Genomic DNA, 24090 nt, shown 5'->3' on the forward strand with positions numbered 1-24090 from the left:
CCATCTGTTGAAACCAGAAGTCTTGCTGGCCCCAAGCCTAGGTCTCCAGATACTGGTAGAGTTCCTTGTTCTGGGGCACAAGGCCTAAGTAGACCAGAAGCCGAACCATGAGGGCAGTGAGACGCATGGCCAAGGTCTCCAGCCTGTGGGGGGCGGGGGGCAGGCGTCATAGGCTGGCAGGGTGCGTGTGCGGGCATCCGGTCCGTCCGCCCGTGCACCCCCTTACCTCAGGGCCACTTCGAACTTGAGCAGCTCCCAGAAGACCTTGGTGTGGCGCAGGAGGCTGCTGCCGTAGATGCCCTGGTACGCTGTGGCCACCAGGCGGCTCCAGCCCCGGATGGCACTGCACGAGACACACCCATCAGCACACGGCCTGCCTGTGGCGTCCCCCTGGGGGCCCCCTCGGGCCACCAACCTCTTGGCCATGAGGAAGTAGCGGTCAACGGGGTTGCCCAGCACTGTGATGATGGAGCGCACAGTGTTGATGTTCCGCAACACAAGCAGCATGGGCCGGGGCAGCTCTTTAAGCACCACCATGATATTCTCAAAATGGTCCCGGGCCATGTCCTGCATGTAGGCCGTCTCCTCACGGCTCAGCAAGTGGGAGCCCCACAGCTGACCCAGACGCACTGGCCGCTGCATGAGCACCTCGGAGAACAGCAAGTAGTCTGCAGAAGATGAGTGGTCAGGGCTTCGCAGCCAGCTGTGCCTGCCCCCCCTCAGCACAGCTCTGACCTCACCTTGTACCCCGAGGGCAGCCGAGTGCGTCTTCATTGCAGCATCGTCTCTCAAGATGATGGCTCGCCACAGCTGGCACAGGGCTGACCGGTCCCTGTGAGAGTTCAGCTGTGAACCCCAAAGGAGAGGATCCCAGGGAGAAGGAGCCCGGGGAGTGGGCACCTGGGAGAGGGGCCCGGGGAGGGGAGCTTGGGGAGAAGACCCCAGGGGAGAGGGCCCTGGACAATCCTGCTTGCTGGTGCCTGTCCTGCCTTACTTCTTATCCAGGAACTGGTAGAGTCCATGGTCTAGCAACACCAGCTCTGCCTTTCCATCCGGACCTTTCCGCACCAGAACTAGGGATACTGCATGTCAGTGTTCATTCCCTACTATCAAAACCCCGCCCCTGAGGACGTCCCTACCGTTGCCAGGGTGGGGGTCAGAGTGGATGAAACCGGTGTAGAATATCTGCTCTGCAAAAGCCTGGATCAGCTTCTTGGCTACCTGGAGAGAACGTGGGATGTGTGATGGACAGGCCGAATGCCGCCCCCACCCTGCCCTTGCCAGCACTCACGTCCTGCATGGCCAGCCCTTGGCTTTTGATGGCCTCCACGTCGTTGACCTTGCAGCCTTCACAGAAGTCAGCCGTCAGCACGCGCTGGGAGAGAGGAAGAGGCCGAGTTCAGAAGGCCCATGCAGCCACCTCCCACCAGAAAGGGGCCAACCAGGCCCACCTTGCTGGATTTTTCCCAGTGCACACGAGGGACCACAACGTATCGGAAGTGCTTCAGCTCCTGCGCACAGCGCTCAGCATTCCGGCCCTCGTTCTCAAAGTCCAGTTCCTGGGCCAGGGTGCCCTTCAGGTCCTAGGAACATATATGATCAGAGGCCAGCTCCCGGTCTGGCGTCCCACCACTGGCTGCCCGCAGGCTGTAGTTCCCCAGGACTACCTGCAAGACCCAGCCAAAGCCGAAGCTGGGGTGCATGAGGCCCACGAGCTGTAGGAGGAGCTCCAGTGTGTGCACATCGCCCTCAAAGCGATCTCGAAGATCAGCATACTGCACCTGCAGCAGGCGAAGGTGCCACCTGACTCAGTCGGCCAGGGAGGCCCAGAGCCCCCCAGGGCCAGGCAGCCCGGTACCTTCACAGCCACTGGGGCTCCACTGTGCAGCTTGGCGCGGTGCACTTGGGCCAGGCTTGCAGCAGCGATGGGCTGGTAGTCAAACTCCTGGAAGAGCTCACTGGGCAGGGCATGGAAGTCTTCAAGGAACAGCTGGTCCACCTAGAGAGAAGTGTACTTGGAGTGGCATCGGGCCCTGGGGCAGCCCTCTGCCCCTCCCAGCCTGTTGTGGGGCTCACCTCCCCGAGGTCCCTGGTGAGGGCCTTGTCCTCCAGGACCCGCAGCGTCTGGATGTACTCGGGTGGCAGCAGGTGGTTGAAGGAGCACAGCCCCTGCCCCAGCTTCACATACAGGCCCCCGTTGCTGATGGCCCCCGCCACCAGGGCATCTGCTGCCCGCTGGTGACACGCAGACATCACCTCCACGTACCCCGGGCTGTTCTGACCACAGGCATGGAGGGGAGGTTGGGACAGATGGCCACTCCGTGGGCCCTAGAGCACCCACAACCTCCAGCCTGGCCCGCACACCCAGGACTCGGGGACAAACCTCTTCTACCCCTCGCAGGGTGACATTTGTGCACCACCAGTAGTCCAGGGAGATGTTCAGGCCAATCCACAGGGACCTGTGGGCAGAGAGGTCTTGGCTCCAGCAGGCCAGTTCTAGGGGTTCCTCTGCCCTGGGCTCTATCAAGGTCGAGCTAACCACCAGGTCTAAGACGAGACTAGGCTGAGGTCCATCCACTGGGATCCTTGGAGCACCCAGAGGATTCCTTTGTGTGTGTGTGTGTGTGTGACAGGTAAGAGTGGGAGAGCATTTGTTAGGTTCAAACTCCAGGGTGGGGAGGGGGGGAGGTGACACAAGCCAGGATGACATGACTCTAGCCTCTGGCAAGCCAAATCTGGGACAGACTTCCCAACAAAACCGATACTGCCTGGCGCTGGTGGCTCACACCTGTGATCCTGGCTACTCACAAGGCTGAGAGCTGAGGATACGGTTCAAAGCCAGCCCAGGCAGGAAAATCCGTGAGCTTCTCATCTCCAATTAACCACCAGAAAACTAGAAATGGCGCTGTGGCTCAAAGTGGTTGATGCTAGCTTTGAGCAAAAGAGCTCAGGGACAGTGCCTGGGCCCTGAATTCAAGCCCTGCCACCAAGAGAAAAAGTGGTGCTCATAGGTAACACTGACTAAAATGTAAATTGGTATGAATAAGCTAATAGCTTCTAAATGGGAGAAAACTTTCTTATAATCAAGTGCCAAACAAGACATGCTAAAGGGATGACTAAATCAGGAAAAACACCATTTGACAACCATCAGTGAGGTGTGCATCAGCGTCATCCCAGCGCCTGGCTGGACACTGACAGGTGACGAGGACTCGGGGGGACGCCCGACACACATGGCATCTGGCTGGGCACATAAGAGCACGGGTTGCTTTTTAAACTTCTGGACACAACTGCAGTGCTTGTGTTGACTTGTCTCAGACAAACCCAAGTGGAAGCTTTGGCAGGTAAAGCCTTCCAGTCAGCGGCTGCTCCAGGCTCTTAGCCTGTGGGCTTGGGGTCAAGTCAGTTGCTCTGTCTCTGTAGGTACTGTGCATACTGAGCAAGTTTTTTTGTTTTTTGTTTTTTTTTAAAGCTTCTTTTTGCTCAAGGCTAGCACTCTGCCACTTGAGCCACAGCGCCATTTCTGGCTTTTTCTGTATATGTGGTGCTGAGGAATTGAACCCAGGGCTTCATGTATACGAGGCAAGCACTTTATCACTAGGCCATATTCCCACTCACTGAAAAAGTTTTATATATACAACAAGGGCAGCAACCATCCTGGCAGTTGGTCCAAGGAGCACAGTTTGCCACTAGTCTGGAGTTTTTTAGAGTAACTCTGCCTGGAGGCCAGGCCTATTTTCTGATTTCTGGGGACTGACTGCCTCTAAAGCCTGCAGTCTCCTGAGAGGCATGTCTGTTCTTCAATGATTGGCCTTCACAGCTTATGCCAGCAAGAGATTTGTAACCAAAAAGACCAGCTGTTGACCAGCGTTCCAGGGCTGTGGGTGGAGAGAGAGGAATGGTGGCTAATGACTTATTAAAACCCTGGCTGGGCACCAGTGGCTCACAACTGAAACCCTAGCTACTCAGGAGGCTGAGATCTGAGAATCATAGTTCAAGCCCAGCTGGGGCAGGAAAGTCCATGAAAACCAGAAATGGCATTGGGGCTCAAAGTGGTAGAGTGTTAGCCTTGAACATAAAAGCTCAGCAACAGTGCCCAGGCTGAGTTCAAGTCCCACAACCAACAGCAACAACAAACAAACCTGGACCTGTCTGATACTGGTGGCTCATACCTTTAATCCTGACTTCATAGGAGGCTAAAATCTGAGGACCAGGGTTCAAAGCCAGCCTAGACTGAAAGGTCCACAAGACTCTCATCTCCAACGAACCAGCAAAAAGCCAGAAGCTGAAGCATGGCTCAAGTGGCCAAGTGTCAGCTTTAAGCAAAGAAGCAGTCTCCGGTGGGTTTCCGGGTGGCAGGAGGGTAGAGACCCCCAAGGACCACTCAAGCTCCGGATGAGGGGCTCACCTGGGTCTTTCTTCCTCTTCTCTCAGCCTTGGGGATTCCTACAGAACTACCAAAAGTAAGGGGCAGTGGAACAGATCACTGGACCAGCCTGTGCAAGGTCCTGGAGTCATCCGTAGTAGCAGAAAAGAAAATACCAAAAACTGAGGAAGGTCCAGTGATTCACATCTGTCACCCCAGCTACTCAGGAGGCTGAGATCTGAGGATAGAGGGTCAAAGCCAGCCTGGGCAGAAAAGTCTGTGACACTCTTATCTTCAATGATCTACCAGAAAACAAAATGGCGCTGTGGCTCAAGCTGAAGAGCTCAGGGACAGCACCCAGGCCCAGAGTTCAAGCCCCAGGACCAGAAAATTAAAAACTTCAGACTGCACTTAGGCCCTGAGCTCAAGTCCAGGATCAGCACGTGTGCACATGTGCATGCAGACAGGCATGCGCACGCGCGTGCACACATATAACTGAGGAAGACCCTAAGATTGTATCCACCTCGTTTCAGCTGGTCTGAAGCAAAAGTGGCCCCAGGGGCCCCAAATGTAATGTGTACATGATATCAGAAGTCCTGACCAAACATGGCCTGAAGAATTATGCATCTAACCTTGAGCCTGTCAATCTTGGGCAGTCACAAAAGCCAAGGAGATACAGAAGGGGCTCCTCTAGACCAGAGAACACCAGAGAGACGCCATCACTGAATGACACTGGCAACCCGGGATTGATCTTTTCACTAAAGGAATGGGCCTATATGCAAGACAGTTGTAATGGGTTAGGGTTTGTTTTGGTTTTTGAGACCATGTTTCACTCTAGCCCAGGCTGGCCTAGAACTTATGATCCTCGTACCACATCCTCCCAAGTGCTGAGATTACAGACCTGCATCACTATGCCCAGGATCAGTTGTTTTTACTCTTTTGTCAGTCGTGGGGCTTGAACTCTGGGCCTGGGTGCTGTCCCTGAGCTCTTCAGCTCAAGGCTAGTGCTCTACCACTTGGGCCACAGCTCCATTTCCAGTTTTCTGGTGGTTAAATGGAAATAAGTCTCACGGACTTTCTTGTCAGGGCTGGCTTTGAACTGACCCTCAGATCTCGGCCTCCTGAGTAGGTGGGATTACAGGCCTGAGCACCTGGTCTTTTCTTTTTATCTTGTTTGTCCATTTATCTGTCTTCCCCAACCTCCACCCATCCACACGCGAACTGCGTTCTCAGTTGCCAAGAGCTGATGCCCAGAAGGCTGTGCTTGGTGACTATGAGAATGCCACAAGTTCTGCATCAGGAGAGGGAGAGTGACAGGCCCTTGGCACCATGTCAGAAAGGGGCCCCTGCTCCACTACTCCCAGCCTGTCTGAGATGCCAGCTTTCCTCGGGTAAGAAGGGAGGGGCAGAGGCCACCACCCCTAAGGCCAAAGCTGACACGGGGAAAGGTCTGCTGAGTGCATGGGGGGCCCTTCAGAGGGCCCCTCAACCACAGTTCACAGGGCCCAGGGCAGCGTGCACACATGCACGCACGTGCCCTGAGCAGCACACACACGTGCGCGCGGCCCTGAGCAGCACACACACACACACACACACACACGTGCGCGCGCGCGCAGCCCTGAACAGCACAGGACACCGGGACGGTGGCCGCAGTCTCAATGGAACCCTGAAGCCCTCCAAGATCAAATGAGGGAGAAGCCAAGCCACCCACCTACCACAGGGGCTGTCAGCCCAAAGTACCTGCCAAAGCGCCCGATGCCGTCTACTGCAAGCCGCAGCCTCCTCTTCTCCCGTGCCTCTGCCGTGAAATAGTAGACCCCAAAGAGCAGAGGCACTCCCACCATGGTAGCAGGGAAGACCCTCCGCCAGAGGGGCGTGGGTCTTGAGGCCCTGAGGGGAGATACAGACAGGAGCTGGGAGTCTGACCCTCCACAAGGCTGGGCACACAGCCATCAGCTCCCTTACCCCACCCCCTGCATCGCACAGCGGCACGGATGCCAGGCAGGTCAAGGGGCAGGTCTTCCTGGGCTTGTGGAGCCCAGGGAAGGCACTGGTGAGAAGGGCCCCTGGGCTGGGTTGGGCTGTCCCAGGAGAGGACCACACTCCAGACACGGCCTAGCTGCGCTGCTCAGAGCCCAGCCGCTGTCCCCTCAGTCTGGATGACTAAACCCTAAGTCCTAGGTACCGCCAGGGACACACTGAGGTTGGCACAGACCGAGCAAGGGAGAGTTGGGAACAAAGAGGAGAGCGGAGCTCACTGCTCAACAGGGCAAGTGCCTGGACTGGGGCAGCTGGGGCCACCACCTCTGTCCACAGAGCCCACAGAGCTTAGACAGACCCACCGGCCTCCCGGGAGCTGCTCCTTGGCCTGGCGAGGCCCGCCGCAATCCCCTCTTTCTGTGCCCCTAGCGTCACCCTATTTGCTCGGCACAGTGGAGGCTGATCCGAAAGGCTCCTGCGGTGCCAGCGCCTGTCCATGGCAGTGCAGCTGTTGGGTGTCTACCCTGAGTGTCCTATCTTGGAGGCACAGCGGAGGGCTTGGCTCAGGCCCCCCACCTGCTGGCTGCTGAGGCCTTCCCTGGACCCTTCTCCCCGTGCTCTGGATGGCCCTTTGCCCAGCTGGAGATGCTTCCAGGCCCGCTGGTCCCGGACGTGTAGGTCCTTCCCTGACACCCAGCTTGGCCTCGAGCAGCACCCTGTGCAGCCCGTCCTCCCACCCTCACGCAGCACAGAGGGTCACCTGCCTGTCTGTGTCTGGGGGGACATGTTACCTTGCAGGGGGGGCCCTGAGGCTTCTCCTGAAGAACGCGGCGGGGCATGGCCAGGGCTTCTGCCTGCTCTGCAGCAGAGCCGAGTGGAAGCGGCACAGTCGCACCTTTGAAGGGAGTAGACAGTTCAAGCTCAGCAGGGACAGGTGCATTCACTCCGGCCTCGGTCTCTGTCCAGCATCTGCACAGGCGCGTACCCAAGCTCAAGCAGCCTATGCTGCCCCGAACTCCCCACCGAGTGTGTCAGCATCAACTGCATGCCCAGGGCTCCTGCCTGTAAGTGAAGCTCCACCTTGGGCCACGGAATAAGAGACAGCCCCCACTGGAACTCACCACCTGGGAGCAAGGCTAGGGGCAGGATACCCAGACAGGAGAGACCTATGGACTTGTCACTGAGCACATCCCATCTCTGAATGTCCTCTCACTGTTGCTGGCTTGTCTGTCCAGACTGACTATCTCTCTTTTATTGGCACCGTGACTGTTCCTTTACCATTTCCTGCTGCTGAGACCGCTGACACCGGTGGCCACAAGTAAGCAGGTGCATCGTCAAAGGAAGCATCAGCTATGCTCAGCCTAGCCACCCAAAAGGGGAGCCCAACTCTAAGGGGGAGGCCCAAACAGGAGAAGAGTCACTGTTCTAAAATCAAAGAGTACAGGAGCTGGCTCAAGCCTGTAATCCTAGCTACTCAGGAGACTGAGAGCTGAGGACTGTAGTTCAAAGCCAGCCCAGGCAGTTAAGTCCATGAGACTCTCATCTCCAACTGAACACCAAAAAGCCAGAAGTGGAGCTGTGGCTCAAGTACTAGAGAGCTAACCTTGAGCAAAAATGCTCAGGGATGGTACCTAGGCCCCGAGTTCAAGTTTCAGGACCAGCACAAAAATAAAAGAAAAAAAGAAAAAAAGTACACGGCATATAATCCACTAAGACCCCAGAGGTGGCACCCTGAGGAGCCCCACCTGGAGGAGGGTGGGGGAAGCAGGGTGGACGATACACACAGCCCTGGCACACAGGACGTGGAGCTAGCAAGGGCCTCAGACACTCCATGGCAACCTTGCTCTCCAGTTTTGTTTCTGATGTTTTTTGAGAGGAGGGTTTCTCACTTTGTTGCTCAGGCTGGTCTCAAACTCTGGGGCTGCAGTCATCTTCCCACCTTAGTTTTCCAAGTAGCTGGGACAACAGATGTGGATGTCACTGCACAAGGCTCCTGCTCTTATTTGAATTGTGAGCTGGGTATGAGTGGCCCACATCTGTCATCCTGGCTACTCAGGAAGCCGAGTTCTGAGGATCACTATTCAAAGCCAGCCCAGGTAGTGACGTCCGTGAGACTTAACTTCAATAAACTACCAAAAAAACCTTCAAGTGGCGCTATGGCTCAAGGAGTAGAGAGCTAGCCTTGAGCAAAAGAAATTCCAGGGACAGTGCCCACAGACAGATCAAGCCCCAGGACTGGGGGGGGGGGGGGAAGTTCAACTGTAAATTAATTTAACAGTAATAGGGAAAAATACTGCAATCATTTCACCCAGCGATACAGGTGTGCCGCATCAAATATGTAGCAAATATGTAGCTGATTCTTAATCTCTTTCTGGACAAGGGATATAGTCCAACAGATAGACAAGGCAAGGGCATCAAACAACACAAAGACTGAGGCCCATGACCTATCATCCAAGGAGGACAGAGGCTGGCTGAACCCTGTGCCCAGCCCTGCACGCAGCCCCGTGCAGCAGGCCAATGTGCAAGAACACCAGAGGTGAGAAGAGCAGAGCAGTCCCAGGCCGATGGGGCTCCTGGGTGCCGTCACCTGTGACCCTCCTGGCCCTGACTGCGTCCACTGCCAGCGCACAAGCAGAAGGCCACTGGGACCAGCGGAGCTGCTCGGGGTGCAGGCTAGTAACGGTGCACAGGGAGCTGGTGTCCACTGTGACCTGAATGAGCCTCAGCCCAGGACCCCTGCCCTGTTCTTCTCAAGGCCACACTGCCTGTGGCATGCACTGCCTTCTGGGAGCAGCACGTGGACAGGACGGCACATGACGAGAGGAGCTCGGATCTGGGTGGTGGATGGGATTATGTGGGGACACGCCTTCCCGAGGCCCACAGGGCTGGAAAGCTAAACTGTGCTCAGGAGTAGGATGTTCACTCTAAAAGAAAAGCTCAGGCAAGCAAGGCGGAGCTAGGCCAGATGTTTCACAGGCCCCAAAGTTTACCGGCAGGGAGGAAGTGAGGGGAGTCGGTCCCACTTGGGCAGCAGGCACATGCTAGAAGGTCATCCCAAGGACGTAAGGACAAGTGTCCAGTCAAGGGGGTCAGAGCCAAGTAGATCCACGGCAGGATAGGTCTGCACACCAGTGTATCCCTGCTGCCCGCTCCAACGGCCTCAGGATTCCTCTCTCCCTGCTCTCCCTCAGCAAGACCGCATGCCAGTGAACAAGGCCGCCCCAGCCACCAATCACCAACTGTGCTCGAGGTACCACAGACATCCTCAGTGATCCTGAAAAACAGCACTCTCCAATCTGCAACCCAGCCTCTTTGGAAAGCCAGTGGTGCTGGGCTAGGCTAGGTGCTTTGTAACTCTTTCTATATCCCTAAGTATCTGAACATCTCAAAATATAAAGTGGGGCTGGGAATGTGGCTTAGCGGTGGAGTGCTTGCCTTGCATGTGTGAAGCCCTGGGTTCCATTCCTCAGCACCACATATAGAAAAAGCCAGAAGTGGCGCTGTGGCTCAAGTGGTAGAGTGCTGAAAAGAAGCCAGGGACCATCCTCAGGCCCTGAGTCCACGCCCCAGGACTGGCAAAAAAATAAAATAAAGTGAAAAGGGCAGGGAAATGGCTATAAATAGGTGTGTTCTGGTACTGGAACTTGAACTCAGGGCCTGGGTCCTGTCCGGTTAGCTTTTTCTGCTCAAGACTTGCACTCTATCACTTGAGCTATAGCTCCACTTGCAGTTTTTGGTGGTTAACTGGAGATAGGAGCCTCAGGGACTTTCCTGCCCAGGCTGGCTTCACACTGGCTTCAAATCCTTAGATCATAGCCATCTGAGTGAGCCATGGCACCCAGCTCTACTTACTTTTGAATGAAATCACGAGCCAGGAGTGGTGCTACCATCCCAGCACGTGAAGCCTGAGCAGGAGTACTTTGAGCTCAAGACTAGCCTGGGCTACGAAGCAAGACCCTGTCTCAAAACAAAAACAAAACTTAACTGGCTGGGTGTTCGCCCAGCCCCTAGTGACCGCTGCTGTCAGAGTTTTCCTGGGGAAGCTGGTCCTTGAACTCAGTCAGGGCTTAGGCCTGAGGTTGTGCTCATGGCTAGCGCCCTACCACTTAAGCCACAGCTCCACTTACAGCTTCCCCCCCACCCCGGGTGTGGGGGGGTGTGGATGGATAAGAGTCTCATGGACTTTCCTGCCCAGGCTGGATTTGAACCACAATCCTCAGATTTCAGCCTCCTGTGTAGTTAGGATTATAAGCGTCAGCCACCAGCACCAATAAAGATTTTTTGGACTCAAGACCTGGCACTCTTCGCTTAGCTGGTGTTTTACCACTTGAGTCACACACTCCACTTCCTAACGATTTTGGAAGGAAAGGAGAGAGGGAAAGAGGGAGGGAAAAAGGTGACTGAGAGCAACCTATAAAGCAGCAAAAATATGTCTTCTGAGTAGGAACTCTCCACTTAGGTCCACAAAGTTCACAAATCAAAGTGTGTGATGTCGGGCAGAACTATGGGCATATGTGCTTGAGTTGGTGGCACAAGCTGAGCCATTGTTTTCTAACACCCTGTGGATTAGACACAGCCAATTAGAGAAGGATGAAAGGCAGGAGGGAAGCTGGCCTGGAGCAGGAAGAAGCCACTGCTGAGACTCAGGATAAAGCTTGAAACAGAAAAAAGGTAAGTGGGTGACCAGACCCAGCAGCCTAATAACACCTCCTCAGGAGAGGAAACGCACAGGACCATGCCCCAAGTGAGGAAGTGATGGACTGGGCATCTGGGCCAGACCTGGTGCCGGGGAATGAACGGAAGGCTGAGCGGCCTGGATATGTAAGGAAGCTCCGCGGTGGGAAGCGCCGAAGCCACGGGCCCCCCGAGGTCCCGGCCTGACTCACTAACAGTGCTCCTCCTTCCCGTGGGCCCGGAGAGCGCTCGCGGCCGGGGCACGAAGTCCTCGCCTATCAGTCTCCAGCCCTACAAGGCCAGGCCGGCCGGGAAAACACGGGCTTGCAGGGACGGCGCGGCCGTCAAGGCCAGGCGAGGCGGGGGCGTCCGAGGGCCGGGAGCTCGGGCGGGGAGCCCGGGAGCGGGGGGCGGGCGGGCCGAGGGGGCGTCCGCCCCGCCGCGAGGAGGGCGGGCGTCGCCGCCCGCCGGGCTCGGGGCGCTCGGCCCCCGGCGGGGTCCGCGGGACGCGGGGGTTTGGGGTGCGGGTGCTGTCGCGGGCCCGGGGGCGCCGAGGCGGGACGCCGGGAGGGGCGCCCGGGCGGGTGGGGCGTGAGCCTAGGGCGGGCGTGCGCGGAGGGGACGCGCGGGTCAGGGTAGGGAGCGGGGTCCGAGGCGCGGGGGTCCTCACCGGCCGCCACATGTCCCCGCCGCGCTCCTCCGCTCCGCAGCAGGCGTCCCGGCGCCCAGCAGGCCCTGCGGGCGGGGCGCGCGGGGCGCATGCGCGCCGGACGCGCGCGCCCGGCCTCGGGCGGGGCGGGGCCTGGGCGGATCTCCGGGACCCGAGCCCCAGCGCCCCCTGGCGGCGCCCGGCGGCCTCGCCTCGCACTCCGCGGCCGCGGCGGCGGGGAGCGGGAGCCGCAGCCCGCCCGGCCTGGCGCGTGCTGGGCCGGCCCCGGTGAGGCCTCCTCCCCTGTCAGGGCTCCGGGGGCTCCGCGTCAGCCGGTGCTCCCAGGACTGCGCACCATCTCGGCTCGCACCCCAGGCTACTCCTTTCGGCATCCACCCGGCAGATTCCGCCAGCCATGCCGCGCGGGACGTGCAGCGCCCCGGGCGGTGCGCAGGCCTCAGCCCCGCATCGCAGGGCGCCCGTGTCCTTCGCAGGACCACCTCCCCTGGCTCTGATCCCTGCTAGGAAGGGTCCCGGTGGACACCTGACGCACCCGGGCTATCGAGGGTCTCTGGGAGCTGTGGTCCAGGGACAGAGGTGATTCAGGTGCACTAACCCCAAGGTAGGAAGGGAAGGGTTGAGTTCTGGGGACCAGGCCACTCAGCTGTGTAGCAGGTGACAGGATGCAAGTGGACCAAAACCAGACGGTGGGGAGCTGGCCATGAGGTTCTCCGCCTATAAAGGCCAAGCCTGCAATTTGAGACAGGTCAAGGGCTGGGAATATGGCCTAGTGGCAAGAGTGCTTGCCTCGTAGACGTGAAGCTCTGGGTTCGATTCCCCAGCACCACATATATAGAAAAAGCTGCAAGTGGCGCTGTGACTCAAGTGGCAGAGTGCTAGCCATGAGCAAAAAGAAACCAGGGGACAGTGCTCAGGCCCTGAGTCCAAGACCCAGGACTGGCAAAAACAAAACAAAAAAAAAAAAATCTTGAGTGTTGCAGAAGCACCTGGAACTTCCAGGACAAGTGCTCATCCTGAGGCAGTGGGTGTGCATTCTAAACACAGTAGGTGGAGTGTCAGCCAGTAGCTTGACCTCAAGCACCTGCAGCTGTCTTATAAAGTTCATATGGCTGTTTGGTGTAACTGAACTGAACAACTCATGGGGGTGAAAAGGAAAGGGGAGGAGGAGGGGGAATGAGGGAGGAGGTAACGAACAATACAAGAAATGCCTAACGTATGAAACTGTAACCTCTGTACATCCGTTTGACAACAACAATAAAAAAAATTTTTTAAAGGAAAAAAAAGTTCATATGGTCTGGGATCTAGCTCAGCGGCAAAGCCCTTGACTAGCAAGTACAACATCCTGGGTTCCAACCCCAGTACCAAAAAAGACAAAAACAAAAGTTCATATAGTGTGATGTTTCTGATGCCAAATATCATTTGTACCTGAAGATGTCTAGCCACATAGGGGCTCAGAAACTGGGACGTCTTAAACATCTGTCACCTCACAGTGACAGCTGTGGTTGATTGCCCCATCCGTGCAGCCAAGAGCTTGGCTTGGAGCAGGGGACAGTGGATACACAGAGAAGTGACCTCATGTAGGAGACACCTGGAGGGAACCCAAAGTATTTCAGATGGAGAGAGGAGTTGGGGTTCAGGATACCCTCAGCTCTGACTAGCACAGCAGGTAGGAGTGGGCAGCACTTGACAAGAAGATGATAGTAATCAGCTTTAAGGAGGTACAGGAGCTGGACCCCAGTGGCTCACACCTGTAATCCTAGCTACTCAGGATCAAAGCCAGCTGGGCAGGAAAGTCTGTGAGACTCTTTATCTCCAATTAACCACTAGAAAACTGGAAGTGGTGCTGTGGCTTAAGTGGTAGAGAGGTAGCCTTAGGCTGAAGAGCTCAGGGACAGCGCCCAGACCCAGAGCTCAAGGCCCATGGCCAACAACAACAAAAAAACAACAAAGGAGGTGCAGGGTGCTCAGGGCATCTACGCTGGGTGTGTCCAGTGCCGAGGGCTTAGTCCTGCTTCTCGTGGAGGATCCACCTCCAGGGCACAGGAAAGGACTAAAGAAGTCTCCTCCAGCGTAGGCCCCCTGCCCCTGCAAGGAGAGCCCAGGGCTCCCTGGGTGCCTGTGTTGCTGCCCCTCAGTAGTCCTACACATCATGGCCTCTTGAGGGCCTGCCCTGTGGCTCAGGACTCACCCTTCATGTGCCTGTCCTCTGGGATCACTGAAGCACAGGTGTCTGCCTTCCACGCTGTACTCGGGCAGGGGGAGGGTCTCTTGACCATCACTCCTGCTCCTGACCTCAGACCTCAGAGACCACCACCTTCCAGAACCCCGCTCTGTATACCCCACAGCCTCTTAGGTCTTTTCCATTCTGCCTCTCTCAGGAACCTGACAGATCTTTACCTGGTAGGAAACAGGCCTGGTGCATCAAGTCTATCCTTTCCTAAGTATGCATGATCTGGTCTGGCCTAGGGGGTGCCACAGTGACTAGGAGTTGGGAGTTTGTTGGCCTCAGGGCCTTTGAACCGTCAGGCATCCACAGACTTTTCTCCCTCTCCTGTTCCTCCCCCATGGCCTCCACCCCGCAGCCAAACATGCAGCATGGTAATCCCTGAGTTCGGCTCACCCTAGCTTCAGCTGTTGTGATATGCCCAGTACGTACAGTCACCTTGTCCTTATTTTCTCCAGGGTACTGAGTTCTGGACCCCACAGCGAGCCGAGCAGTAGGCCACCATCCTCACTCATTCTTTGCTCACCTTGCCAGAAGGACTGAGGCTTGATTCTCATCCTCCAAGTCCAGGCCGGAGTTTGACAGAGGAACATGGAGCTCCTCCCTGGACCAGGATTTCTGGAATGTTCCCATTTAGCCCGGGAGATTGTGTGGTGACACAGAAGGTGGACATGACGGGAGAAAGGAAGAGCTACATGCCCCACAGCATCCGCTGCCCGGCACAGACTCCACCGGAAGCCTCTCCCCGCCTGCCACTGCCACCTCTGCAGCCAAGAAGGGGAAGATTGCGGGCTTTTCCCGATGAAGAAGGAATTCCACCCTGTTTCCAAATCAAAGGCCCAAATCCTGGTCTAGGCCACAGGGTTTTGTTCCAGATGGACAGTGCATGCCCTGGACTGAATGTGGGCACCCAGTGTCCTGGGTGCTGCTGTGAGGTGCCAGACTTTGAAGTCAGGCCCCACCACGTGAACCCCATTTTAGAATCGAACCCTGAGCCAATCAGATTTGTACCTGTGTTCTAATCTTGCTTGCACAGCTGATTGTTGTAACCTTGTTCTTTGCCTTTATAAGCCCTGTGTAATCACAGCTCGGGGCTTCCTCCTAACCTCCGCTGTGTCGGTGGGTAGGACGAGGCCCGAGTTGGCAGCTCGTTAAATAAAGCCTTGCCTTGCTTTTGCATTTCGGAGTGTCTGAATCTCGGTGGTCTTCTTGGGGGTGGTCTTGCAACTTGGCACAACATTTGGGGGCTCGTCCGGGATAGCCCCAGAGACCCTGAGATCCCAGACTCCGAAGGTAAGAAAACAGCGCTGTTCATTTGTCTTGTCCTGTAATTTGTCTGTTTGTCTGTTTTGCTTTTGCTTATACTTGTAGGGCGCGAGTCAGTTTGGTTTTTGGCCGGAACTGACCAGGAGGGCCTCCTAAATGAGACTCAACCCGCCCACCTTGTACTTGGGTCTGCTCCTTCTGCTTATCTGGCAGGAGGTTGTGGGCCAACTCGGGTCCACTCCTTCTGCACCCTTGCAGGAGGTTGTGGGCCAACTCGGGTCCACTCCTTCTTGCAGGAGGTTGTGGGCCAACTCGGCCATTCCTTCTGCACCCTTGTAGGAGGTTGTGGGCCAGCTTGGGAGATCTCCAACTCATAGCTTTTCTTAGGCCTGTGTGTTTTCCTCCTTTTGTATTAATTGTTTTGTTTTTGTAGCCTTTTGGAAGAAATTTGGAAGTAAATTTGGAAGTAAAATTGTCCTAAATAATTATTGCAAAGTGAGAAAAGGAGAATTATGGCTACCAAAATGTTTAATTGCCATTCCAGCTTCTTTGTAGGTTTTTTTTGTAACAGTTTCCAGCAGGCCCACAGAGAAGCACAGGTGATTCTTACAAGTTTGTCAAGATCTAATACTGACCCTTAATAAGTTCCAGGTAAGATAGCATGCTTAAAAACTACTTCTGTGTGGACCACCTTGTTGCTTATAATTGGAGTAAAGTGGCCCCTTATAAGACTCATTGATCTGAATCTGCGGTTCGAAGCCAGCCCGGGCAAAGAAAGGTCCCTGTGAGAGACTTGTCTCTAATCAGCCAGCAGAGTGCTGGGAATGGAGTGGTGTGGAGCTCAAAAGTGGTACGGTGCTAGTCTTGAGCTGGAGAGCTGAGGGACAGCACTCAGGCCCTGAGTCCAAGTCGAAAGTCACTCCTCCTGGGACAAAAGTGATGGAGCATCGAGGCAGTAAGCCACTGCTTGGATGGCAGAGATGGTGTCAGATCCTAGAGTCACTACTGTTGGCCTTTCAAAAGTTAAAGCCGGGAAGTCCTAGAAGCATAGTTCATAAGCATGCCTTTCCAATGCCCATGTCTGTCTACTGGGCAGGAATTTACCAGTCATCTGTGATAGTGGTTAGTAAGGGTAAGTTTGTCAAATGAGAGGATAGATTAAAATCTCACCCCCCGCATTTACTCAAAGCCCTGACTGGCAGTGAGAATTTTAAGCTCATACATCTGTTTAGTAAAGAAAGCTTGTAGACCTGAGATTGTGTCCTTATTGAGATCTGTTAAAGGCCTGTCAGCTTGCCAATGCCCCCAATCAACAGATTACTAAAGGAGCTCGCCTCTGTGGGAATAGGCCAGGTGTGTATTGGGAAGTAGATTTCACAGAATATTTGCTAGTTTTTGTAGACACCTTTTCAGGATGGGTTGAAGCCTATCCAACAAAGCATGAGACTGCGAATGTAGTGGCTAAGAAGATCCTGGAAGAAATCCTACCCAGGTATGGCTTCCCATCCACCATTGGGTCAGACAACGGACAGGCTTTCGTCTCAAAACTAAGTCAGGGAATAGCTGCAGCACTGGGGACAGATTGGAAATTGCATTGTGCTTATAGACCCCAGAGTGCAGGACAGGTAGAGAAAATGAACTGGACTCTAAAAGATATGATTCTGCTTCTGTCCCTACCCCCCATTTATTCAGACCAGGGGACTGAAATCCTAAGAACCACGGTGGAAGGTGTTGGGGATTATTATGGCCTGGGAAAGACTGCCCTTCCACCAGCCTTGGGACAATAGAAGCCCCTCCCACCTTCTGACCTCCACCCCTTGGGAGGTGAACACGTGCGTGCCACCATGATGGGGTTGTCCCGCCCACAAAGGGAAGTTTCGTGATGTCACTTGATGAACGTGACCCCTAGCCTATGACTGACCCTTTGGCCAGCCCCCTTTCCTTCCCGCCATTACTTCTATATAAGTGCCCTTCCATATTAAAGTCTTTGAGACGCATTCCACCACCGCAGCGTGTCCCTGATGCCTTCCTTTCGCCTCCGCCCTCGGTAACATGTGGGGGGGACTGGGGGGAGGGGAAGCTTCAGCAACCCGTCCTCAACTTAGCGTTTGCCCATGTGAGCACGCCTTTGGCCTTCCGCTGGCGGAGGGCCAGGCTGAGTGCTCTTTCATAGAGTTTGTGGTTACCATTCTCCCCGTGGGGGGAGAAAGGGGGTGTCCAGAACCCCAACAGAAGGAACCCTAGACGGCATCGCCACTTGGGTTCATTGCTTCCACGCCAGGCCAGCTGACCCCTTTGCCCTGGATGACAACTACTGTGGTGGAACATGGGAGGTCTCCAAGCACCCAACTCAGCCGCTTCGCCTTCGCCTCAAGAAAAGAAAGTTAGACTGAATATTGTTATAATTTTCTTTTTGCCTTCTTTCCTTACTACCCTGGCTAGTGTTAATGTTATTTTGGCAGCTCACTCCAAAGTGAGGTGAATCCTGCAGTCCCTTGGTAAAGTAGACTAAGGTTATAGGTTCCTGGCTAGGTAAGGTCAACGCCCCTGAGTCAGCCTGAAGAAATTACAGAAGATGGATGATCTTCACCCATCAGCCCCCCTTTAAAACCGAGGGACCAGAGTTATTTTCGGATACTACTTTTGGCCCTACTGGCCCATGCCTTACCTCTATATCATCCCCTAGACATGCAAGCCATTGAAATGGACAGAATGGAGCCATGATTGGCTCCCAAGGTACCAAAAAGAAAAAGGGGGAAATGAGGTGCCAGACTTTGAAGTCAGGCCCCACCACGTGAACCCCATTTTAGAATCGAACCCTGAGCCAATCAGATTTGTACCTGTGTTCTAATCTTGCTTGCACAGCTGATTGTTGTAACCTTGTTCTTTGCCTTTATAAGCCCTGTGTAATCACAGCTCGGGGCTTCCTCCCAACCTCCGCTGTGTCGGTAGGTAGGACGAGGCCCGAGTTGGCAGCTCGTTAAATAAAGCCTTGCCTTGCTTTTGCATTTCGGAGTGTCTGAATCTCGGTGGTCTTCTTGGGGGTGGTCTTGCAACTTGGCACAACAGCTGGACCCCATCACACTGAGAAAACCTCGGCTAGTCCCAGAGGACCATGACAGCTTCCCATGTGCACCCCATTCTAGCACCCCATGACAACTCCTCCTCCAGAGTCCATCTCCCTAATTGTGAGCACTTCATGCTTCCCTCAAACCCATGGCCCCACGGCCTGCAGATTTCATAAGTGATACAGCAGAAAGAAAGAGCTTAAGTAGCACTAAGAAGCAGGGCTTCTCCACAGAGGTGAAATGAGCATGCATGTACAGGCTAAGCAGCACCTCCGCAAAGGGCCACTGTCCTAGTCCCAGTGCCTGGAACCTGGGAGTAGGACCTTATTTGGAAATTGGATCTTGAGGGATGTGATTAATTCAAGGACTTCTAGAACCCTTGAAGGTCATGGGCCCTAAACCCAATAGTTGGGGTCCACCAGGAGAAAGGGAAGATCTGTGCAATGATAACAGGGAGTGTTCTGGAAAGGTGCTTCCTCTGCCTTCAGGGGGAACCAGCCCGGTTGATTTCTGGACTTCAGACTTCCAGCCTCTGGAACTATGAGCAAGTAAATGGCTATTGTTCCAGTTTTTTGTATTTTTTTTTTTTTTTTGGGCCAGTCCTGGGCCTTGGACTCAGGGCCTGAGCACTGTCCCTGGCTTCTTTTTTTTGCTCAAGGCTAGCACTCTGCCACTTGAGCCACAGCGCCACTTCTGGCCGTTTTCTGTATATGTGGTGCTGGGGAATCGAACCCAGGGCCTCATGTATATGAGGCAGGCACTCTTGCCACTAGGCCATATCCCCAGCCCCAGTTTTTTGTATACTAATGTGTTCTTACATCCCTGAGAAACTAGGATATTGGGTTAAAGGTTTACCTAACTCATTAACTAGTTGAGGAGCCAAGACATTTGTTAAGACCAGCTCGAAAGAGACATTCAAGCTGGGTGTCAGTGGCTCATGCTTGTGATCCTAGCTACTCAGAAGGCTGAGATCTGAGGATCACAGTTCAAAGCCAACCCAGGCATGAAAGTCTGTGAGACTCCTGTCTCCAATTAAGCAGCAGAAAACTGGAAGTGGTGCTATGGCTCAAGTGGTAGAGTGCTAGCCTTAAGCTGAAGAGCTCAGGGACAATGTCCAGGCCTAAAGTTCAAGCCCCACAGCTAACGAGAGAGAGAAGAGAGAGAGAGAGAGAGAGAGAGAGAGAGAGAGAGAGAGAGAGAGAGAGAGAGAGAGAGAGAGAGAAGAGCTTTTCAAAAGCCAGGCACTAGTGGTTCATACCTATAATCCTAGCTACACAGGAGGCTGAGATTTAAGGATCAAGATTTGGAACTAGTTTTGGCAGACAAATCCAAGAGACTCTTACCTCCACTTAGCCAGCAAAAAGCTGAAACTCCAGAAGTGGTTTAAGTGATAAGAAGTGATAAGAGTGCCAGCCTTGAATGGATAAAGGTAAGAGCAAGAGTGCAAGGCTCTGAGTTTTAGCTCCAATACACACACACACACACACACACACACACACACACACACACACACGAACCATGCATTTGAGCTGGGAATGTGGCTTAGTGGTAGAGTGCTTGCCTAGCATGCATGAAGCCCTGGGTTCAATTCCTCAGTATCACCTACACAGAAAAAGCTGGAAATGGTGCTGTGGCACAAGTGGCAGAGTGCTAGCCTTGAGCAAAAGAAGCTCATGGACAGTGTCCAGGTCCTGAGTTCAGGCCCCAGGACTGGCAAGAAGAAAAAAAAGAACCATGCGTTTATATGGGTAAAGGCATGTTGCAATAAGGTTACAGATAGGCAGGATTGGCTTTTTCATCCAGAAGATACAATGGGATGGCCCTTGAACCCAAGTTCTCTGCGGGCCTGCAAACAGGAAGTGCCTGGCCTGCTGGGAAGCATCTGGCTTCTGGCATTGACCGAGCCCTAACACCATGGGGAGCAGGAATCTGGCAGTTGGTATCCGACGGCCTGGAAGGGTAGGCTCCAAGTGTTATTTCCCCTAGAAGCCTCTGTACATGTTAGAAGTTTTCATTAGACATCTCACTTCTTTTTGACTTAAAAAAAATCTAAAGAAAAAGAAAAGGCAGTGAGCCTAGGCCCCGGCCACAGAAGGAATGCTGCTCTGTAAGGGTGCCAGTATTTATACAGGTGCAGTCAGGGCCCCAGGCTGCAAGGCCATCTCAAGTCTGTTTTTCTGGAAGTTTCCATGAGAAATCTGAGATTGGATTGGAGCTTCTAGAACCACTCTTTTTTGCTTAATAGGTAGAAAGAAGACCTCTAATTTAAGTGAATTTCTATGTTCCTGGGTTGATTACCACAAGCTCTCAGAAAGGTTTGCAAATACTCCCCACCTACCATCCTGTTTCCCAACAAGCTGCACTCTCCGAATGACAGCGTGGGCAGGTTCTCCTCCATGGGTTAGCCTGAACTCCCAGTTCTATGCTGGCAAAAGGAAGGCTGACCCTCTATGGTCTTTTTTGTAGTAAGGCTTGAACTCAGAGCCTGGGCACTGTCCCTGAGCTCTTTTTGCTCAAGGCTAGAGCTACCACTTTGAGTCACAGTGCTACTTCTAGTTTCTTGAATAGTTAGTTGGAGAAAAGAATCTCACAGGGACTTACCTGCCTGGGCTGGCTTTGAACTTCGATCCTCAGATCTCAACCTCCTGAATAGCTAGGATTACAGGTGTGAGCCCCAGGCATCTGGCCCCTCTATGGTCTTTGTTTGTTTGTTTGTTTTTGGCCAGTCCTGGGGCTGGGACTCAGGGCCTGAGCACTGTCCCTGGCTTCTTTTTTGCTCAAGGCTAGCACTCTGCCACTTAAGCCACAGCACCACTTCTGGCCGTTTTCTGTATATGTGGTGCTGGGGAATCAAACCCAGGGCCTCACGTATACGAGGCAGGCGCTCTTGCCATTAGGCCATATCCCCAGCCCCCCTCTATGGTCTTAATATGCCCCCACATTCATGTGCTAGAAACTGAATTTCTAAGGGATAGCATTAGGAGGGGCCTTCAAAGTGGCACTAAGCCCTCTGAGTGGGTTAATGCATTACCAAAAAAGCGTGCCCATCATGGGAGGGTTAGTTCAACTTTCCCCTCTGTCTTTCTCCCTTCCTTTCACCACAGGACGACTTTTGCCACAAGCAAGAAGGCCCTTCCAAGCTGTGGCTCTCAGTCTTGGACTTTAGCACCAAAACTGTGAGTTGACAAATTCCTGTTCCTGTTCCTGGAAAAGTACCTATCTGTGGCATTCTGTTATGGCAGTGCAAAACAGGCCAGGACTCTGCACGTGTCTCCCCTGAGGCGCTTTGGTGAGAGGACAAGCGGCAGAACAGTAGAGATTTCTCTGGGAAATCTCCAAGGAGGGTTTGTGGTTAATTAATTTAATTTTTGTGCCAGTCCTGGGCTTGAACTCAGGACCTGGGCACTGTCCCTGAGCTTTTTTGCTCAAGGTTGGCCCTCTACCACTGAGTCATAGCTCTACTTCTGGCTTTTTGCTGGTTAATTGGAGATTAGACTTTGCTGCCCAGGCTGTCTTTGAACCAAGACCCTCAGATCTCAGTCTACTGAGTAGTTTAGGGTTACAGGCGTGAGCCACTGGTGCCCAGCTCCTTAGGCTTTTCTATACACGAAGATGTATGTTATCTGTGAACACAGAGAGTTTTACTTCTTTCCCAATCTGAGTGAGTTTTTCTTTTCTTTCTTTCTTTCTTTCTTTTTTTTTTTTGCCAGTCCTGGGCCTTGGACTCAGGGCCTGAGCACTGTTCCTGGCTTCTTTTTGCTCAAGGCTAGCACTCTGCCACTTGAGCCACAGTGCCACTTCTGGCCGTTTTCTGTATATGTGGTGCTGGGGAATTGCCACATGTATATGAGGCAAGCTCTCTTGCCACTAGGCCATATCCCCAGCCCCTTTTCTTATTTTTTTGACTGCATTGCTCTGAACAGGACTTCCACTACAATGTCGAGTGGGATTAGAGAGTGTTCCTTCTTACATCAGTCCTGATCTTAGAAGAATATGAAGTATTTAGCCGCATCATTAAGAGTGAACCAAGTGCCAGGTGCTGGTGGCTCACACCTGTAATCCTAGCTACTTAGGAGGCTGAGATCTGAGGCTCACAGTGTGAAGCCAGCCTGCTCAGAAAAGTCTGTGAGACTTCTTTTGTTTGTTTGGCTTTTTTATTTGTTGTTTGTTTTTTTTTTGACAGTGAACTCAGGGCCTGAGCACTGTCCCTGGCTTCTTTTTGTTCAAGGCTAGCACTCTGCCAACTTAAGCCACAGTACCACTTCTGGCGTTTTCTATATATGTGGTGCTGGGGGATCAAACCCAGGGCTTCATGTATGTGAGGCAAGCTCTCTACCGCTAGGCCATATTCCCACCCCCACCCCCCACCCCCAGCTCTTTTGCTCAAGACTAGCACTCTACCAGTTTGAGCCACAGCACTACTTCCAGTTTTCTAGTGGTCAATTGAGAATAAAAGTCTCACAGACTTTCCTATCTAGGCTGGCTTCGAACCACAAACCTCATATCTCAGCCTCCTAAGTAGCTAGTATTACAGGCATGAGCCACCAGTACCCGGTTTAAGTTTTTGTTTTTGTTTTTCTCGCATAACTTTATTTCCTAATTCCCACAAATATTTTTGAAACAGAGCAAGTACATGGGTTGAGTTCTGTGTAAGAAGCTGGAACAAGGGCTGGGGATATGGCCTAGTGGCAAGAGCACTTGCCTCGTATACTTGAAGCCCTGGGTTCAATTCCCCAGCACCACATATACAGAAAATGGCCACAAGTGGCACTGTGGCTCAAGTGGCAGAGTGCTAGCCTTGAGCAAAAAGAAGCCAGGGACAGTGCTCAGGCCCTGAGTCCAAGGCCCAGGACTGGCAAAAAAAAAAAAAAAAAAAAAAAAGAAGCTGGAACAAGATTTGTCCATAGCTTAAGTTCAGTTCTTCAAAAAGTGATTTTATTTTCAATTGACCAGCGCTTCCCAAGTAAGTAGGAGAGACAAATACAGCAATTCCAATGAAGGGCTACATGGCTCCCTTTTTTTTTTTTTTGCATACAAGCATTTAGGGAGGTTCAACCTTACTAAGCACAATTTGCATGAGTGGTTTTACTAATGGACACAAGGCTAAGAAAAACTGTGCAGCATGAAGTGGTATAGAACATTATTATTGGGATATTAGAAACGGCAGTAAATGACATGTCTGATAGTCACTGTGGCTAAAAAAGAGAATGATAGAAACTCAGGATATGATGATGACATAACATAGTACTGAAAATCTGGTAATATTTGGTAACAGTTATGTTTATGATAATAAGTATTGATAGGTTGTAATTATCTCTATGTATGCATTTCCTAATTTCATTGTAAGTAGTGAAAAAGGCCTAATGATTATTTGACTTCCTCACCAGACATGGAGCAGTGTGTGAAGTGCCCAGATCATCAGTACGCCAACATGCAGAGAAACCAGTGCCTCCAAAGAGCTCCAAGTTCCGGTTTAAGTTTTTGATCTTTTAAAAACATCCTTGGCTTCACACAGTAAGTGCTACCTGCACTGTCACTCTAGCTGCAGTCATCTGCCTTCCTTCCAGGCTGGATGGTCTGCAGGGCTGAAGAGTTAGGAAAAAGCCAGGTGCCGAGGGCTCACACCTGTAATCCTAGCTACTCAGGAGGCTGAGATCTGAGGATCCCAATTTGAAGCCAGCCAGGGCAGGAAAGTCCCTATGAGACTCTTATCTCCAGTTAACCACTCAAGAAACCAGAAGTGGAGCTGTGGCTTCATTGGTAGAGCCCTAGCATTGGACACAAAGAGGCTCAGGGACAGCGCTTAGGCCCTGAGTTCAACCCCCACAGCCAGAGTTAGGAAGAA

General features: G+C 53.3%; 1 protein-coding gene across 2 annotated transcripts; it reads right to left on the reverse strand.

The window, feature by feature from the left end:
- Positions 1-6: 6 nt before the first annotated feature.
- Adck5 (aarF domain containing kinase 5) lies at positions 7-11797 on the reverse strand. 2 transcript variants are annotated; one of them, XM_048358480.1, is made up of 15 exons: positions 11688-11736; positions 7135-7238; positions 6104-6253; positions 2384-2459; positions 2077-2277; positions 1859-1999; positions 1668-1781; positions 1452-1583; positions 1292-1375; positions 1140-1221; positions 995-1073; positions 741-832; positions 416-668; positions 227-343; positions 7-143 (listed from the first exon to the last, which is right to left on the reverse strand). In XM_048358480.1, exons 1-15 carry the CDS (start codon positions 11697-11699, stop codon positions 38-40), a joined length of 1743 nt encoding a protein of 580 aa, XP_048214437.1. In that variant the 5' UTR covers positions 11700-11736; the 3' UTR covers positions 7-37. The 2 variants fall into 2 exon arrangements, with proteins under 2 accessions (XP_048214437.1, XP_048214436.1); XM_048358479.1 differs by lacking the exon at positions 6104-6253 and having other exon boundaries at positions 11688-11797.
- Positions 11798-24090: the final 12293 nt, after the last annotated feature.

The sequence above is a fragment of the Perognathus longimembris genome, chromosome 12 (assembly GCF_023159225.1).
Source record: "Perognathus longimembris pacificus isolate PPM17 chromosome 12, ASM2315922v1, whole genome shotgun sequence".
Classification (NCBI taxonomy): domain Eukaryota; kingdom Metazoa; phylum Chordata; class Mammalia; order Rodentia; family Heteromyidae; genus Perognathus; species Perognathus longimembris.

What these genes read in the sequence shown, in the direction of transcription:
- Adck5 (XM_048358480.1), bottom strand. An exon ending in CCCTGCGAGGGGTAGAAGAG is followed by an intron (nt 2,278 to 2,383) that starts GTTTGTCCCCGA and finishes GCCTGTGGTCAG; the next exon opens with AACAGCCCGGGGTACGTGGA. An exon ending in AAGTTCGAAGTGGCCCTGAG is followed by an intron (nt 144 to 226) that starts GTAAGGGGGTGC and finishes CGCCCCCCACAG; the next exon opens with GCTGGAGACCTTGGCCATGC.